The sequence below is a fragment of the Phalacrocorax aristotelis genome, chromosome 1 (assembly GCF_949628215.1).
Source record: "Phalacrocorax aristotelis chromosome 1, bGulAri2.1, whole genome shotgun sequence".
Classification (NCBI taxonomy): Eukaryota; Metazoa; Chordata; class Aves; order Suliformes; family Phalacrocoracidae; genus Phalacrocorax; species Phalacrocorax aristotelis.
This window is the reverse complement of record NC_134276.1, coordinates 122,183,625-122,203,111: the sequence shown is the minus strand read 5'-3', so window position 1 is coordinate 122,203,111 and position 19,487 is coordinate 122,183,625. Positions and strand designations below refer to the sequence as shown.

Below are 19,487 nucleotides of genomic sequence, written 5' to 3'. Positions count from 1 at the left end.
GGTCTGTCTCTCCACCCTCTGCCACACGTCTGCAGAAGTGATTATTGTCCCTTTCATCCCTTTTGTTGTCATGCCTTGCCACAGATTGTTTTTTTTGTTTTCATTAAACGATCTGTTAGTTGCAATCGTCCCTCTGAGGCCATGCTTTTCTAGACTTAGGGTCATATTTTTCCTGGGCTCCCCTGGATCCCCTCCAACAGAGCCACAGCTGAACTACAGCCCCCCAGAATCCAGCTGAGGCCCTAACACCTCTGAGCAGAAGGGAAAACTGACAAGCCTCTTCTAGGCCATCCTCTTCTTCCTCCAGCCTGATACAATGAGTGTCTCAACAGCACGGGGTGACTCAGCCAGCTTGTGATTCAATCCAATTCTTCAAACACTACAGAGGCACCTCTCCGTTTGCACCATCTGGATTTTGGTGTGCATCCACCTGCCGCGGCACATCCCTCTTTTCTCCTTTCCCTCCTTGACCTCTGCTACAGCTACAGATGATCATTTCCAGGTGGTGGCACTTGCACTGTCGTTTCCAGCCTGCTGAAGCTGGCTCTGTGTCATTCATCTCCTCCTCCTGATAGCAAATGCACAGAAAATACTTAGGTGCTTGCGCATGTACATGAACATACACACATGTGTAGGTATAGGCTCAAGTTAAGCAATTTAGCAGCTTCCAAGTTATTTATTTTATATCAATGCCCTGATGTATTGCTCTTGGAGCAGCTTTCGGCTTGGTCTGCATTTTTTATTCGATGCTTGCAGCTTGTCTCCCTCACCCATGGACACGCAATTCCTTTGACGACCAAAAGCACTGACGGGCCCCAAAATAGGAATAGGTTTAGGACTATAGCACTGGAAGGGACTACAGGTTCCCAGGCAGACAACCTACATATCCTACCACAGCCCTCAAACATCCAGCAGGCTCAAACCTAAAAGCAGTTGCCGTTTTTTTCTTTATTTGCCTTTACACCAAAGTGGAAGTAACCTTTTGCTTTTGTTGGCACTGGCAGCGTCAGTTTACTCATGCAGTGCCAGTAGAGGAAGACCTGCGATTAAATCAAAAGCAAATGAAACCTGGTACCGGTGCCACGTTGTGGGAGCCTGGGGTGCTTTAATCGGCATTTCAGAGGCTGCACCTCGCAGAATCCAGCCAGCTCGGCTGAGTAATGGGGAGCAGCTCCGTGCTGGCAGCATTTGCCAGGTGAGCAGCCTACAAGGAGCTGAGGGCTCCAGCAGCAGCTGCTCTGGGTGAGGGTTAGAAGAGATGGGACAAAAATCTACACCAGGAACCTGATCCTCCAGCCACCCTCTGCAGGCTCACAAGCACAGGCTCCCAAGGGAAGTGGGGAAGCATCCCCGCTTGAGCTATTTTAGGCTAGAATATGGGGAAATCTACTAAGGAGTAACTCTGTAGTAACAGCAAGAGAGATTGTGTCTTTTAGCTGTGTGTTTTTACTGTGCAGTTCTCAGAGCACTCTCTGAGTTTGGGTTCCCAGACTGAGAAGCCTGGGAACGAACACGGGTCCTTTACCATCTGCACGATAGGGTGGTGATCCCTTCAAAGCCACCATCTTCCCCCACCTCTCCCACTGCTCGTATTTATACATTTTGGGTGACCTGATTACACACTAGAGCTGCAGTTGGTACAATCAGACCATGAGAAGCATGATCCAGTACTGTGAAAGAGGTAGGTTATTACTGCTGTAGTAAAAAAGCCCGCTTTGTACTGCGTTAGGGAGGCCACCATTTTACTTCCCTAAGGTCACGGCTGTGGCAGGTGTGATGAGATGGCGTAATCGCTATGAATAAGGCGATGGAAGTAGAGCTCTGCTCACTGCTGCACTCCATCCCCCTCGTGCCACTTTGGTGACAACACTCAGCCTTGCTCTCATTTTCAGTCTTTCACTGGCTGAACTGGTGTTTTTGCTTCCTTTGGGGTCCCCATAACACCTTCAGGAAGCTGGCCGGTCAGAGGCCATCTCAGAGGCGGCGATGTTATCTCCAGACATCCAGCTACTGGAAGACACAGACCTCAAGGGCTTTCAGATGTCCTCGGTTCCTCTCTGGCACTGAGGGAACTTTGGCACCTGGGGATGCTCAGACTCCAGTGACGTAAGACTGTGGCCTACATGTACGGCTTTTTAAATCTTTCCGTTATCTTTCCGTTGGCAAAGCTACTCTTTTACTGGGTTCCTTTTCAGATCTGTGAGAGTACCACGTTCAGGGGTGGTATGCTGCACTTACAATATACATACAACAATGTATGTACCTTTGCTTTATTAAAAAATAAAATCTAGTCACAGATTGACTGGCCTAGTAAAGCTACCTAAAAATGCAGAAAATAACTCCCTTTCTGCTTGCTTTTTTTTGGCGTGGATCGTTCAGTTTCCATCAAAGCAGAATGCATACCAGCTCCTGGTAGAAACCGTACCTCCTGAGATCAGAAAATATTCTAGCAAAAGGTTCCCAGGTCTTCAAGTTGGTATGAAATCCTTCTAGGGTGATGCTTTCAGAGCCTGCGATTTTGACATTCCCCTCTTGTCCTGTCGGCTCCTTCATGCTGATGAGAGCCCCCCAACCAGCTCGACATGGAAAAGATGCAGCTGAAGCCTCCCCCACCTCCTCCCTTTCGCCAGCGTCCGCTCTTTTCTTCAGCCTTGTGAGTTCCCAGCGCTTTCTCTTTGCTGCTCGCTTGGGGCCAGATTTTGGCCTGGCAGACCCTGCTATGTACTGAGGAGGTTATTTTGTTCAGGTTTCCCAGCATGCGGCTGCACTCTGGATTAAGAGCAGGTTCAGGCTTGGAGCAGACCCTCACCAAGTGCAGGTGCTGAAGAGGGTGTTTTCGTACAATAAATGAGTAAATAAATGAGTAGTGTCTTGTACCTTTTGGCACAGGGCTTTTCTTTTGTGCAGCTTGTTTTGTTTTAGCATCTTTTCCCTCCTGGCTTTTTGACATGCATCACACTATTACTGAGCCTGTCAAGAGCTCACACTGTCGCCAATGAAGTATCTGCAGCTCATTTAGCCAGCCCTGGGGAACAGGAACCATCTTCTCCTCCGTCGCCCTCACTGTGACTGGCAAAGTCACGACGTACCCTATCATACATTAATCATACTTCCTTACTGAGGCTGTAACCAGCTTCATTGCACACTCAGTATGACATTTAAAGCTGTTTATACTTTGGTGCTCTGGTGTACTGTCATTGCAAATGCCAAAAGCACCCTCACCGTCCAGAATTACTTGGTGAATTTTTTTTTATTCCTTGATTGCCCATTACTTTTTGGTCTATGCCATCCACTGGTATGAGGAAAAAAGGGTAGCATGAAGGGCTCTGGTAGTATCAAGGCATTGCCTTTATTAAACACAGCTCTCCTCCCTTTACTGCACCCACTCTCCAGCCCAGTAATTTCAAAAGCCTCCTTTCTGTAGTCTTTAAAAACAAGCAAGCAAGCAAAAGAACAGAAGGAAACCAAAACTTGTTTCAGCACTGCAGTTCTCCTACCCCAAAGCAGATGATCCTTGTCTCCGTGCTATTTACATTTGTGTGTTGAAGTTTCTTGCTAATTCCTTGATAGACCGAAATGCAGCCTGGTTCTGCCCTTTTCTCATACTCTGTGACTACTCCTTCCCCTTATACCACAGCCCAGCTGTGAAAGCCAGTCCTCAGTGCTGACACCTGGGTGCAGGCACTGTGCAAGCGCCTGCTGCAAGGGCCTGGCGCGCTCCCGCCAGGTCGCACCGGTCCCTCGCCGCATTTCAGGCGCATACACAGGAGGCAACAAGACAACTGCGAGCACTTAGCAAGAGAGCCAGGCCAGCTCACGCACTTTTTATATCTTGAAAGTTTTGAAGCAAGATCTATCGAACTCCCAAGAGAGTTCTAGCTGTATCCATGACAAAGGCAAAGAACGCTAGGCACAAAAAAATCATTTACTAGAGAGAAAAAAAAAATAATAGAATTCTCCTGTTAAGGGGAACCAACTAGAGGGTGCCCATGTTTGCTGCCAGGCAGGTAACTACTGCAGTAAATGTTCAGCTATGGAGTTCTGCTAAAGCACCGACGCTCAGGCAACTTCTGGCCTGGACAGTTCGGGTTTGGATCGGTTTCCCTGGCTCACCTGGTTGGAACAGTCCGAATTACAGGTATTAGATGTGATTGCATTGAGACAATTTTCAACCACTCACATTTAGATCAGCACCATTTTGCTCACCCCAAGGTTCAAGCACACCGTTTTTCTGAGCTTTAGGACCAGGGTCACTCTGAGCTTACGGTTTACCCTGCAGTTAGGTCCCCGCACAGCAAAATTCTAAAACTTCTAATTTTCATAGCTCAGACTCTGGTTCATTGCTCCTTCAGAGAGGATGGTGTGTGTGCAGGGAAATCACAAGTGATTGCAGAAGAGGTCTTGAAGTAACAGCTATGGTTCCAGCCACCCTGAACAAGCAGGCAATTGCTAGTAATTGTAACTGTTCCCATCATCTCAGCTCCTCTGAAGGGGATAGGTGAGCAGAAATACTTCCAGGCAAGACTTCGAGCCTTCTCTCATTTCTCCACCCTCAGTCAAACACAGCTTCAGAAAATTTGGAACTTAGGCAGTGATGCTTTAGCAGTAACACAAGAAATTATCTTCTCACAGAAACGTCATTTCAGCGTTGCAAACACTGACTAGAAGTATGCACTGCTTTGCTGTCTTTTTACAGTTACACTAGGAGCTTGTTATTCAGCTCGTATTTCCTCCCACAGCATATTCTGGTGACACCGTTTGATGGTTGAAGTTGCTCAGCCCAATTCAAGTTGTTAGAAGGCAACCTATGTATTTTCTTTCCCAATAGGATGACCTTTATAAGGAGAAACACCAAGATCTCTGTGTACTGGTTTTGGCTGGGATAGTTATTTTTCTTCACAGCAGCCAGTGTGGGGCTGTGTTTTGGATTTGTGCTGGAAACTGTGTTGGCAACACACAGGGATGTTCTCGTTGCTGCTGAGCAGCGCTTACACAGAGCCAAGGCCTGTTCTGCCTCTCACCCCACCCCACCAGCGAGCAGGCTGGGGGTGCACCAGGAGTTGGGAGGGGGCACAGCCAGGACAGCTGACCCCAACTGAGCACAGGGATATCCCACACCATACGGCGTCATGCTCAGCATAGAAATCTGGGGGAAGAATGAAGGGGGGGACGTACAGAGCGATGGCGTTTGTCTTCCCAAGTAACCATTACGCGTGATGGAGCCCTGCTTTCCTGGAGGTGGCTGAGCACCTGCCTGCCCATGGGGAGTAGGGAATGAATTCCTTGGTTTGCTTTGCTTGTGTGCGCAACTTTTGCTGCCCCTATTAAACTGTCTTTATCTCAATTCACAAGTTTTCTCCCTTTTACTTTTCCAATTCACCTCCCCCATCACTCTCCCCCCAGGGAGTGTGAGCGAGCGGCTGGGTGGCACTCCATTGCCCGCTGGGGTTAAACCACAAAAGTTCTTTTTTTGCACCCAATGTTGGGCACAAAGGGTTGGATATAACGGCAGGTTTGTTTGGAATGTGCTAGATTGAATTTATAGCTGTTATTGCTGTTTAGGTATTAATCAGCTGGATTCTGCACTTGCCCTGGGGCTTGCCTGACTCCCTGTCTGTTAGTCTGGTTCTCGTTAGTGGCTGCTTTTTGCTCTCACTGCTCGCTGTGCTGCTGCACGGCTTATCACCTTACTGAGCCGTGCCTGGGAACAGCTTGATAACAGCAACAGCCAGGCGCCTGGGCTGGCAGGTGCCCAAGGGCAGCGCTGCTGTTTCTGAGCTGCTGTGCTGACCAGGCTGGAACTCCAGCATGAACTCGAGCTGAAGGGACTGTGACCTGTGGATAAGTCCACGTGGGAGCAGGACACCCCAAAACATCTGGGGCTGTGGATATGCCCATGCCAGAGTAGGGGTACCTCCAAGTGTCTGTGGCCATGGTTATGTCTGCACCACAGCAGGTGTACCTCTGAAGGGATTGTGGCCCAAGGATAAGTCCACGCTGGAGAAGGTACACCTCGAAGCGTCTGTGGCTGTACATGAGCTCATGCTGCAGCACCTCAAAATTGTGTGGCCGTGGATAAGCCCACGACAAATCTCCCAACCAAAACCATCTGCAGCAGCCTAAGTAATACTGCGAACAATCTTGTGTATCCAGTAACCTGGGGGGAGAGAGGGTGTAAAGGCAGGCAGAAGAAGAGCTATGACTATGAATTTATGGAATCAGTTAGAAAAGTTCAGTGTGATAGCAACAGGAAAATCTCGCACAAAACCAACTTAAAATTACTTTATTTAAGTATATTAGCACAATCTTTACAAAATTGTTTCATAAATAAAAACATTTTTTTCGGTAAAGACTATAGATATTTAAAATATCCATATGTTTATACATACACACATTATGTACACACACAAATGGAAGCACACAGGTATGAACAACTTTGGTTTTAAATTACCAGTGGGAAAGGGCTGGGTGTATCAATGACTTTTAAAACTCTCCCTTTTAAATTGGTACCTACAGAGCAGAGCCCTTAACACAACAAGAAGACAGCAGGTTCCCCCCCATTTCTGGAGCAATTGATTCTGCAGCCTGGCCAAGGTTCTCACATTTCAGCAGTGCCTAGGATGAGGCTGAGCTGCTACCAGTGACACAAATGGGATCTACTGCAGTTTGCTTTACAGAAGTTAACATAAAGCTATTATACATAATGGTTTTTATAAGGCAGAATACCTCAACAGAATTCCTGTTAGTTTGGTTTGGTTTTTATTCCTCAACTTTCAACTTGCCAGAGGAAATCACTAGCTGTAAAGAGGGAGATCTGCATGGAACTTATTCAGGTAAATTCTTAAACTGAATTGTTAAGGTAGAAAATTCTCCCCTCTTTAGGTAGAGATTTCTGTGATTATGGAAAAACCTGTATAAAAAGATTCATATAGATAGGAGTTCAAATCTTATATGCATACTCCCACTGACAAACTTTAACGTATGAACATAAGTGTAAGCAATACGTGCTTCTTAAATGTTTCATCACATGAATAACCCTCTTCACTGCAGCCAGTTCCACAGATTTTAGTGAAGGCTGGACCATGGGTTGCTTTAAGCGGTTCAACCCTGCAAGCCTTAGCAAAAGCACTGTTTATGAGAGCAAGTATTGTAAAATCAGATACCTCAATTCTATTTGGTTGAATGCTTGATGCAAGGTGTCTGTATCGAGACTTGAATCTCTGCAACATACACCCACCACATAGGCAGAACCTCAGTTTGTAACATCCAACTCTGAGACATGCCAAATTTACTCACAATCTTTAAGAACATAGATTTTATTACGCTGCTGTTTGGCAACAGCTTTCCAAACAAAGTTTTAAATTGTCAGAAGGAAAAAACCATGTGCGCCTTTGAAATAGTACGAAGAAGAGACAGTGTCAAGATTTCTACAAAGTATACATAAAGTCCAAGAGAGGCCAACTATATCAGAACAACTCTCAAAACAGTTGTAAAATGTGATCAAATCTCATGGAATGTGCAAGTCCTCTAAAATTGATTTTGAAGTGTATGACTTACATATATACAGAAACTGAGCCTGCTCGCTGCTCATGAGCTCCTCCTGCTTATTTTCTGTGTTATGTATTTGTGGCAGCATCACACACTTGGGTCAGAAATGATTTAACTCCTTTTCCATTCAAGAAATCAGATTTGAAAATTCTGTCAAAAATATACTACATAGGACAACTCCTACTTGTATGAAGCATCTGTGAGTTCTACATATTCACTGGGTTAAGAAAGCCTGAAATTGCTTCCAGCGCCACACACCGCGCAACATGAACGCATTCAAGAACCACATTCAGCATGAAAATTACTGGCTGCTGTGCTCCAATAATTCCAGTGCTGAATTAGGCTCCAACAAGCTGAGCAGTTTCTTGTCAAGGAATATCAAAGAGGCACAGAGAGCTCTCTCACTGGAGTAAAATATCGGCCACCAGAGCACACGTGACTACTGTCCACAGAGAGGAACATTACGGTTTCGTGGAATTAGAACTCAGTTAGTAACTTAAGGAGAGCTGGGAATAAATTAGGTACTTCTGCAACTTTGTGTATAAGCATTTTATTTATTTTTTTAGAAAAGTTTTGCTGAATCTCAGAAAATAGGTATTTGTACGATCTCTGCTTCCTGCTTGTATCACAGACATATGACCATACCTTGCCCATGCACACAAATAAAGTAGTCTAAATGGAATTGCAATCTTTGGGCTGAGCAGGCCCATCTTCAAAGCAGTGACTAATGATAGTTTGAAAACAACACCACTAAGGATTACCGCAGGGAGACCGTGTAGTGGGCAAACAGTGCTTTTTATATTCTCACCCCCAACCATCCCATATATGCCATAAGAGAAAAAACAGATCACATGTGGGCAAAGACACATTCCTCGCTACAGCTGCTGTGACTATAAAATTACATCATTTATATCAAAAGCACTGTCGCCACACATGCAAAACAACTAGTTTCCTGAATTTCTTCTCTTTGAGTAGTGCATCTTCAAGGCCACTGAGTATCAACAACGGTGTACTTTTCACATATCACATCACTTTGCAGTTCTGGGAATTAAAAAAAGAAGAAAAATTGCTTGGGAAAAGCAGGAACATTTTGCACTGCTTACTCAGGTTACAGCTTAAAAAAATGAATTCTTTTATTTCAAACATTGAAAGCATGCTTAGCACTCAAATAATGGAAAAGAGCGGTACTAACAGCTAGTGATGTTTCAGCCTCTCCACATCAGAAAAGCGGACATTGTCTTCGAGCTCCAACTCATGAACTGGAATAAACTGTCATGGCTCCCAGCTTTGCCTGTCTGACCTGTCCTGTCTTTACCCCTAATGCTGGTTTACTTGCACATGCTATTTTGCAAGCTAGCATGCTTCACCACCTGACTCATCCCTTCACTCTGTGTGTGAACTTGCAAGGGAAGGTTAAGGCAGGAAGCAGGTAGAGCTCAAAAGGTTCCTGCGTCCAGCTTGCCTTTGACCTGTAAAACCTGCTGTTATTTTTAGCAGCCATCTTTCGGGGCAGAAGAAGCAGACAGACTTCTAACCCTACCCTAAATGCCAAAATGAAATGGATAATTAGCAATTTCTGTGCTTTTGGAAGCTCTACCTCAGCACTAGAATAGGAGGCAGGCTTTTATAGGCCTAAATGAGACACAGGAAGAAACAGACCATTTATTTAAAACTTAATCACCAAGCAAAACTCCACTTCGTTCTTCAGCAGTATGTGGTAACCGTATTGATCCCATCCGTATCTCCCTTCCGGTCTGTTTCAAATGCAACAGACTGGCAAATATCTGTTTGTTTCCTAATCTCAAATCACTGCCGTGAAGAGCAAGCAATAGTCACTTCTGAAGTACTCCTCCTACTTCAGATTATATTAACTGGTAAACATTTTATCAATGCATTTAGGAGATACCAATGCAGTTGTCCTCTGTACTCCAAAAGTGCTTGTATTCCTATTGGTTTAGAAATAATCCTATGGCATATTTGGATGAATCATGTAGTAGTCATAAGTAACATAAACCTAGTAGTACACGGTATTTGTAAGGAAGTGTGTTTAAGATCAACTGATGTACCTTTTTCCCATTTGGGCTAACTAGTACCTCGTTTATTGTCACACTCTCAATCCGCGCCTTCTAGAAGTGGCACAATATAAAAATATTTCAAGTAAATTAACAGATTTAAAGTGACCTTGCTCTTCATCCTGACTAGCAAAATGCTGTATCTTGATGCAGAAGTACCAGGCTAAGGGCGTGGTGATACCTCATGACAAGCTTGCTCAGTTTCCAGGAAGAAACAGTAGTACCAATAGCATTAACAAGTGCTCTTTTACCCTACTTCCATGGAAAGGAAGTACAGCTTCTGAATAGAAATGAATAAGTAAAAGACTGTTTTCCTTTTCAAACCTGAGCATCTAAACTAAAATTTAAGCTTTTCAGTGAGAACACAAGCCGGCCAGGCAAGCTCTGTTACTCTTCTGATGGATAGGATCTGCAGGAACCAAGAATCTTCACAAACTTGGCTACTCGCTTTAGGTACCAGTTTAGAAATTCTGGACCAAGTTAATACAGTCTCTCTCACTTCATGGCTTATTAAATATTAGGAAGAGACTATTTCCATGTAGTCAGTGTTGCAATCTTGCAGGCCGTTATAATATCAGTAGGACTAGTCCCAGCATTGAGGACATTTCACATAGGAAGAAATCTTAAGTTAACCCAGGACACTGCAACATATATCTTTCAATACCTGGTAGATCTTTAAATATCAAGCATAACCAACGGGCACAAGCCACAGTGCAGCTTAGATCTTAAAGTTTACAATTCAGGTTTGCAAAAATAAGTTGAAGTTCCTTAAGCTGTTCCTGATTTTTATTAAAATTTGTTTCAGTTTTGTTCATTTTTAAACAATACTATCTGACCCTGAAAAATAATAAATTGGGTTCTGTTAGATTGTTTGCACTCCAAATAGATTTCACTCAGAGAATTTAAATAACATCGGGGAGGGGGGGGAGAGAGAAAGTCTACTTTTAAACCACTTTCCTGAGAGCTTCCACGGGACATCACCAAATACATAGAGAAGACTTAGTTATATTAACAACAGCAACAACAACAAAAAAAACCACCCCCCCAAAAAAAACAATTAAACAGTCCATGCATCTTACATACTGCATAAGCATAAAGGAAGCATTTGACCTTCCACATTTGATCAGAAACATACTATTCGATAGTTCTCTCTAACTCACCCTCTTCACTGTTTAGAATTCTTGCCCTATGCATGATCTTTCTTTTCAGTGAAATAAAATTTGAATAAGAACAGCACCTGCACTGAAACCTGTCCTCCAAGTTTCATTGTATTAGTGCTGGGTAACGCTTAACATCAAAATCTCCAAATACATGTTAATTAAAATAAATATCTGGAGATATATTTGGACTTACCATCATTCTAACATCACTCCTTTTGCATCTTTAAAAGGTAAGCAAATGGATTAGTAATGAGCCAAACAGCAAGAAATAGTTAATAATTAGTATTCAGATTAATTCTAAAATTCGGGTTAGAACTTGCTACTACTCGGCATGCCAATCAGTGAACACAATAGCACGAAAAAGAAAATTTCAGTCATCCCCTTCTCACTGTAAATTTTCCTCATCTTAAGTGCTATCAGTTTCCCAACACCATGGTAGAGTTTCCTCAACCCAAAGAAATCTCAGAAGAATAGAGCGACAAGGATAGATTTTGCAATAATCATAACCATTCCACCTAGACAAATGCTTGTGAAGAAGAATCAACATCGACTTTCAAGACCTGTCTCTCTTTTCCTCTTAGAAGTTGGACTTTTGCAAAGCTAAGAGGGTGGATATAATATCCTGACATATTAGATTTGTCCTAAAACTGTCACAAACATGCCACTGGCTAGCAAGCACAATAGTGTAGAATGAGGAGTCTGGAGCTGCAGGCATAATTTCATGAACAGATCAAACTCTCACTGACTTGGAGCCACATAAAAGGACATACCAATCTGGCGTCTCGGTGCTGTTGTACTGAAAGCTACAATTATTTTTTTGACCTTTTTCCATAATTAATCCCTTAATTAGAAGATAAGCCTTGAATATCACCTACCATTTAGTGGTTCTTCTACAGCTTTCTGCAAAACATTTAAAAATATATATATATGTATAAAAAGCCTTCATGTTTACTTTTGGCTCGCCCCAGTTAAATTACTCTAATTGACATATACAGTAAGTAGTGATTCTACAGAAATGAAGAAAGCTGGATGTTAATAAAAATAATGACTAGATTTCTGAAAAACATTAAATCAGTCAATAACTGCATTCTCCAGGTTATGTTTTCCCCACTATAAATTCTTCCTCAGATGAAACACCTCTAGGTGGCAGCAAAAGGCATGCAGATACTACTCTTAAGCTCTAAAACCTAACTGATTATTTCTGTGATTTGATCAATGGTTAATAATAAAGCGGTGTGACTGAAAAAAAAAAAAGTAGCCAAGCAATCAGGTGTAATATCCTCAAAAGGAAATACACCACAGTTGTGCATTTAGTCTCGTAGACAATCATCAGAAACAGCACATGCAATCTACAGAAATGTTAAAAAAAAAAAAAATAATCAGTAAATCAGTAATTGGTTAAGGTAGTAGATTTCAAAATATGCACCTTTTCCCCCTCAGACTCAAGAAAATATCAAGCACATCATTTTGTGTGTGCCCCAGTGTCAAAATTAAGCACTTCACCAACATTAAGTTTTCCATAGTCTTTAGATTACACAGAATCAAAGTGTATTTTCCAAATTACTTCACACCTATTTATTTCCTCAAAGTACAGCAATATATGCTGAACAGACATTGATGGAAACGAGCAACATATTAACACACTTAATTTTCCATTAGGTCTTTCCATAACACCCACACATTTGTGGCCACAAATCATTGTGACCCGAATTCCTCTGTCTCTGACCCTTCACTAGCTGCAGTTGCAAAACCCAAATTTTTAGTGGCTGAGATTTCCAATGACCTCTAAGTTTTAAAAATTTTTTATTTTATTTCTGTCTCCAATTCAGAGAGTAACATGGTGTTCCCTACTATGTAACTGTGGCTATTTCTTTGTCAAATCTTTGCTGCAGTATAAAACTACCTAGTGAAGAGAACAACTCAAAGAGAATAGAGTTCCACAAAGTATGTTATTTAGCATGTTGGCTTCTATCTCAAAGCTTATAAACAACCAAACACTAAGTTAAAAAAAAAAAAAATCTCTTCTTGCCCTGTTTGCTTCCATTCTACAAATAAACATGAGCATGTTAGATGAAGGCAAGATTGCATTATGAAAGAAGTGTATCTATAATACGCTTTCTCAGCTCATTATGATAACATAATGAACTTTATGAACCTCCTTTTTATTTTTTTTGAGTTTTTTTTTCTTCAACTCCATGCACTTATATTGCTTCCACAAATAAGAGACCAATCCTCTGAAATACTACTCCTTAAAATGAAAATGGATGAGAAAAAAATCAAAGGGGGGGGACGGGGGAGGGGAACCCAAAACAAAAATCTCTGTTGTCCTAACTGAGGTCAGCTCTCCTGCCCTGCCATTAGAAACCATCTTTCTTCAACAGCTAGGTCTCGGGCCGTAGACTGAAGAGGAGACCTGGAAGTATGTCTCAAATGATGGCTGCCAGCCAAGCAATGGGATGACCTACCATTTGCCATGATCCCCTGTTACAAGGAAATTTTACTAGTATTTCACAGCTGTGCCTCTTCATTTGCTTCTGCAGAACTCCAGAAATCAGGCAGTTCACATTCATGGATCACTAGAAAGCACTGCATAAGTCTATGAAAATTACTGTTTTAGGAATGATTACTCTAGAATTGAAAAAAAACTTACTGAAAAACCTTCTTTTTTAAAAAAAAAAAGTGCTCTTCCAGTTGTTCTGTGTGACCTAAAGACAGATGCTATAGTATCATCAAGTCAGGGGGCATTACAGGAAAATAAGAAAAGAAAAAATGATCATGGCTACAGCATTCATATAGCTGGGAATCCAAGAGAATATTAAAGGGTTCTGGTGGAAAAGACCATAGGGAAAACACACCTCAGCCTTTGTTATAAGCCACCTAGATGAAAAAATGCAGTGGATTCTGCACTCACCTTAATGAAAAAGCATGTTCATTAAGGTAAGCAAAAGGTCTTTATACATTTGTGTGAAAGACTGCATTGTAAAAGAACACCAAACTTCCCTTCACATCCACCGCCTTTTTGTGACAGGCCCTGAAACTCCATTTGGGCAGGACAGTCAGGGTAGCTGTTAGGTAACGGTGGCAATTACAGCACTATAGACACACTCAATAGGGACAATGAAGACCACCAACTCACTCAACATTAGACATCTGTTACACAGCCAGAACTTTTACTTGCTACCAACCTGGTCTGAATTCGAACTAGTGAAGAAAGGTTCAGTATCTCACTACAATCCCCTGAGCCATCTAGTCACCCCAAATTTATTAATTTTAAGCTTACCCCTGGACGAGGATGATCTTTCGTGCTGGAACCTGAAATAATTACAAAGACGTGACCAGGCAAATGAATAAACGTCATGATCAACAGAATAGAAATATCTACTGATAAAACTTAGAACAGAGCAACAACACACAAAACTGAAGTTTCCCCTATCTAAAACTACTTCGTATGATGATTTGCAAGTACTTAAAGCCTCTAAGCACCGTTCTGTTTAGGAACTGAATACTCGTATCACGTACAGTCTATGACTTGTCTCACCCATGCCTTCAGCTCTAAAAATTAATTATGCCACATGCTATTCTTTGTGCTTATTTTGGTGTGCTGGAATCTACCCCCAACTGTCACATTTGACTTCTTCAGCCAGCATAAGCAAACTATAAGTGCAATAATTAGGCCGACCATTAGCACGCAGCATCAGAGTTGTATATACGAGTAGCCCAAAGTCAATAAAATTTACTTTATCATTGTTAAAAGGCTTGCTTCACCTCTGTTGCGTTTTTGATTCATCTTCATCTATCTCAGATATCAAATATCAGGCATTCTGCCTTAATTTCTTCTTTAATGGAAATTCTCCCTGTCTCAGGATCTATTAATTCTGACCATGCCCACACATGGTGTGCACATACAAAACCCGCGAGACTGCATGGTGCAGTGCAGACTAGGTACTGCGCTGACTGTATACACATCAGCTTGAGTCTGGAAGCAGTCTACCCTCAGTTGCACAGCTCTGCATCCAAACTAACAAGCTGTTTGAAGAGCCTTCATGCACAGCTTGAAACAAAAATATAGTCACCCTGCTCTCAGACCCAAGCTGTAAAGTCACGTAACATTATGCTGTGGTGTGCCAGCTTACAGGTGTCTGCACCATATTCCAATCACACAGCATTGCTGTAGTTTTTGCTTATGTAGCAGGCCTGACTGGCTTTTATACCTTTAAATCTCTCCTCTTTTTGAGATCTGGTGAACAGACCAGTTTCTGAAACAAAGTATTGCTATTCTTTGCTCCTGGCTTTTAAAATTAAGCATAAGAAAAATGGATAATCCACTAAAACAAGAAGGTGGTGCATTCAAATTGCTCTTATTTTAATCTGCCTCTAACCAGTACAAACCACTAGGCAGATTTTGCTTCTTTCAATTCACATTCTGATAAGCTTTTGTCTGCACCATCCTGTAACCCACTCCATAGAATCCTTGAAATCCTTTCGCTCTCTTCATTCTAAGCTTCAGCTAGCCAACTGTGTAAATGCTGAGCTTAAACAGCAACATCTGCCTACAGTTGAAATACCCTTACTTAAGAAACCTGGCTGTGTTGATCTCAAGACAGTTTATTATAAGCTGTAAATGTCTTTACTCAAGATTCTCCACAGTCTCTATGAAACAAAACCAATATACAGAGCATTTTTCATTAATTTTTTTAAACTACGGAATTGTGAAATCACACCTTATGTTCAAATAAGCTATGCCTACCTCTGAAAAGTACAAAGAAAATTGCTCTTCTGAATATTTAAGTGCTGAAAAAAATGCAGAATATTAGGTGCTACTTACCCATAAAAAACACGTAAGCCAGACTAAGTAAATTTGCAAAAGCCATAATAGCTAAGGCAGCAATCACTACAGGCCCATGTGATGGAGGACAGGCTGTTAAAAACATGATACAAGAGACTGTTATCATCTGACACAAGTAAAAGCACAATCTTATTTTTGGATATAACTGAATACTAAAATAAATAAGCCTGATAAAAACAGAGGTGATTAATTTTTCTTTCAAAGCTATCCCAGAACTACTCCTGCACCTTTCTTTTTCTGTATACATTCTTTAATAATATAGAGGCATTTACTGATTTATCCTGCTTAGCTGTACTATTCCACTACAGTTTAGCTATTCTACTGTCATACACTGCAATTTACAACATCCTTTCACTAATTTTATTTTAAATTTAAACCTACAACTCCAATCCCAATTGTTTTGAACTACAATTGCATTAGATTACAGAATACAATACTGGTACTGATAAAACAGGGTAAAAAAACAGGAAGAGAGGAGCAGAACATGAAGGTAGTTCTGAGGCAAATCCACCACAGATAACAGGACTGCTCCTTGTTTACAGGGATGTCACAAAGCAGGAACAGGCTATTACAACCTAACCATAGCTCCCTACAGAAACTCCCTAGTTCTCTGATCCTTGTTTCCAGAGACTTGAAGTCATTGGAGCTACCTGTGAGCTCAACCTAGGATCAGCTATTTCTACTGACACTTAAGGGTCATTGAGCTAAACTTCCAGAGATACAGATAACATCTACCTTATCTGACCTGTGCAAAGGAAAAACTAGGGACACTTTCCATTTGAGAGCATAAAAACATCCTCCATTTTGCATTACTCTAGAGGATTAAGGATTTACCAGAAATCTCCCATCAATTTATCTGATAACACTTAAGTGCCTCTTGCAAATACTTCTGTAAACACCAAACAGTAAGTATAAAACTCAAATCACAACTCCACTGAAAGGTCTATCATTTCACCCATATTAGACAAACCTTTAGGAACTACTCCAAGGAGAAATAGTTTTTCCTTATAACCCCAGCCAAATAAACGATTAAAACAAAGAATGTCTCTAAGAAACAACATATCAGGGGTATAAAGTGCTTCCAATGAACACGAGTATGTATTCAACTACTGCCAAAGATGCCTAGTCCCAAATGCCCCCTTTTCTCTGCTGTAGGATTTTCTGGTGGGGGGAAGGGAAGGCAGGCAGGGGTCAGAAGGAGGGTTAGAGGCAGGGATGTGGGTGTTTAGTTGTTCTTTTACAACAGGGACTGTTTTGCAGTGAAACAAACTTTGCTGAGGCAGAATGCCAGCCACAACCAGACTTGAAACAGTCCAAGAACGCTTCCAAGTTCACCGTCTCTGCATTTGCCACCTTAGGCTGTTTCAATGGCATTTGTTTCCAAGCGACTAAGTTATCAGTCACATACCAGTGGAGATTAACAAGGAATTTCTGATTAACTCATTGAACATGAGAAAATTATCAACACACTAATTTAGTTTCTAAATACCCTAGGCCTCAGTAAGAATAACAGTAACAGAGGTCATAATTGGTTTTAGGTGACTTTTTAGGGCACTGACTTCCAAAATTAAAAGAACTTACTTTTTTTTTTTTTTTTTTTTTGAAAAGCAACTGGTCATAGAATGCAGCCAGGATGGGCAGTCATACTAACGAAACTGATATATGTAACACTGCCTTTGGGCTATTCTTTCACCAGATAAAAGAGCATTAACACAGTACTCCTAAAGTACATTTGCAGAAGTTACTTGCTAACACTCAAGGTAGTGAAGCCATTTTCACAGCATTTTAGTGTTTCAAATAAACAAACATCAGGTATAGACTAAATTAAAAAGGTGCTTTTACAGAAGATAAATTGCTTACCTGAGACACACAGTGCAAAACCAACCACAGCAATTATATAACCAAGAATCTGCAAACATAGCAGAGCACACGTTGCTGCCGATAGACTGTCGAAAACTGGGAGAGACAGAGAGAGAAACAAAATTGTATTTTTTTTAAAGATTAACTAAAGAAATACAAAAGCTAGGTCACTCACATAAAGCTAGAAATCAGACTCTTCTAAATTCTAAGCTCAGCCAGACAGTGTGATAACAAAACTCACAGGTCACTGTAAGTTACTCAAGGCCACTGTAAGTTACTCAAGGCTCTTGTACATGTATGTACAAAATGTGCATATGCGTGTGTGCAAAATATATACATATAGTATAGATACATATATATACACAAAAAGATATACATAAAATACATCATACATTGTGTATATACACACCCATTATATACATTGTATATGTATTTTGTATATATGCATACAAAATATATCTATATATAAATAAAATTATAAATAAACCATAAGTAGAAGAAATTAAACACGTGCATTCTGAGAGTTAGTTATTCATCGCAGTCCCAAGTCCCAAGTCCCAGGAAGGAAGAACAGGAATCCCTCAGATGTCCTACCCTAAATCTTATTTTTCAAGCTGGTAACTTATATTTTGTCCCTGAAGCAACTTAGCCAAACAAACACAGGTTAAACATTTTGTTTTGAGACACTAGGAAGGTCAGGAACCCAGCATGCTATCGTATTTATAAAACTGGAAATAGTACATAGATTATGTGAGCAGGGGGAGGGAGCTCAGTTTTTCTATCAGTATGTTCTTGACTAGTCAATAAAAAAACCACTCACCAATTCCAAACATGAGGTATTGAAACAGTACCAAAATCACAGCAGGGACTACAATTAGGCCAAGGCCAGCTTGACTCTGTGCACTATAGCCACCTGCAAGTATTTGTATGGAAATTAGTAAAACAGAAATCCTTGGTTAGAAAAAGACTCAAAGCAACAAAAGTAAACCATTAGTATCACCAAGTTTTTAGGGTCCAGAAAAAAATCTCACTGAAGCACCAGAAGTCACTCCCAAGCTCCTAATATTCACCCAGGGTAGTGGGCCAGAAAATAAATTTGGAGTCTGTATCTGCCTATGATCATCAGAGGGCCTGACAACCACAATGTTGTTTTTGTTGTAGTTTGTAACTTTTTTTTTCCATTTTAAACTTAGTAGATTGCAATTAATAGGTGGTACTAACTTCCATACTGCTGCATGGAAGAGGTTCATTTGTGCTCTTATTCCCTTCAACTAGGAAGGCAATTTTAATACACTTACCTTGGACAAAAAGAACAGTGCCTACAACAGCAACAACTAGGACGATGATAGCTGCAATAATAATGCCCATTTTCTTCTGAGACACAATTTCATATTTTAGTGCTTAAAGACAAAACAAAGAGAGACAGAGAGGAAAACAATCAGACATACAGATTCTCTCACTTAAATACACAGATTTTATGATTAGGACTGTTGTCCTAAAAGAAACAAACTCCTAAAAAATTAGAACTATAAATATTACCAGAATTTCACTTGTTTTCATTGTTCGATATGCTTAATATGGCTTACTCACATAAATGAAACCTGGCACTAGTATTTTAGTCCAATTCTTAATTCCACCTTCTATACAATTCAGGTGATATGTTATCAAAATAACTTTTGGGACATGGTACAGCTTAATTCATGTACATGAACTACTGACATTTAGATAACATTACAGTGAATTTCTTAGTCAGATGAGCATCGGACAGGGATTTAGAAATCCAGGTTTAATTCTCCTGCCCATGACACTGTGAGCTTAGAAGTTATCACCTCCGTCCCCAAAGGAACAGGATGATGTTCCCATCTCACCAGAATGCCTTGAGGATGAGTAGATATGGGATGACCTACACATTCAGATGCCATAGACAAGACTAATTTTCAGTAAAACTGCACTGCTGAATAGCTGCCATGTCAGAAATGGTTGATTCCAGTGGAGGGTTTC

The 19,487-nt window shown here is 41.2% G+C and overlaps 1 protein-coding gene across 1 annotated transcript in view; it reads right to left on the bottom strand.

Annotated features, from left to right (window-relative positions):
- Nucleotides 1-6,267: 6,267 nt before the first annotated feature.
- CD47 (CD47 molecule) overlaps nucleotides 6,268-19,487 on the bottom strand; it is a 21,075-nt gene continuing 7,855 nt past the window's right edge. The window contains exons 4-10 of the mRNA XM_075086179.1: nucleotides 18,785-18,889; nucleotides 18,307-18,399; nucleotides 17,487-17,582; nucleotides 15,606-15,698; nucleotides 14,061-14,092; nucleotides 11,656-11,680; nucleotides 6,268-8,589 (exon numbers count right to left, since the gene is read on the bottom strand). Of these exons, the coding sequence (XP_074942280.1) occupies nucleotides 8,531-8,589; nucleotides 11,656-11,680; nucleotides 14,061-14,092; nucleotides 15,606-15,698; nucleotides 17,487-17,582; nucleotides 18,307-18,399; nucleotides 18,785-18,889 (503 nt within the window). The 3' untranslated portion in view covers nucleotides 6,268-8,530. The remainder of the gene's footprint in view (nucleotides 8,590-11,655; nucleotides 11,681-14,060; nucleotides 14,093-15,605; nucleotides 15,699-17,486; nucleotides 17,583-18,306; nucleotides 18,400-18,784; nucleotides 18,890-19,487) is intronic.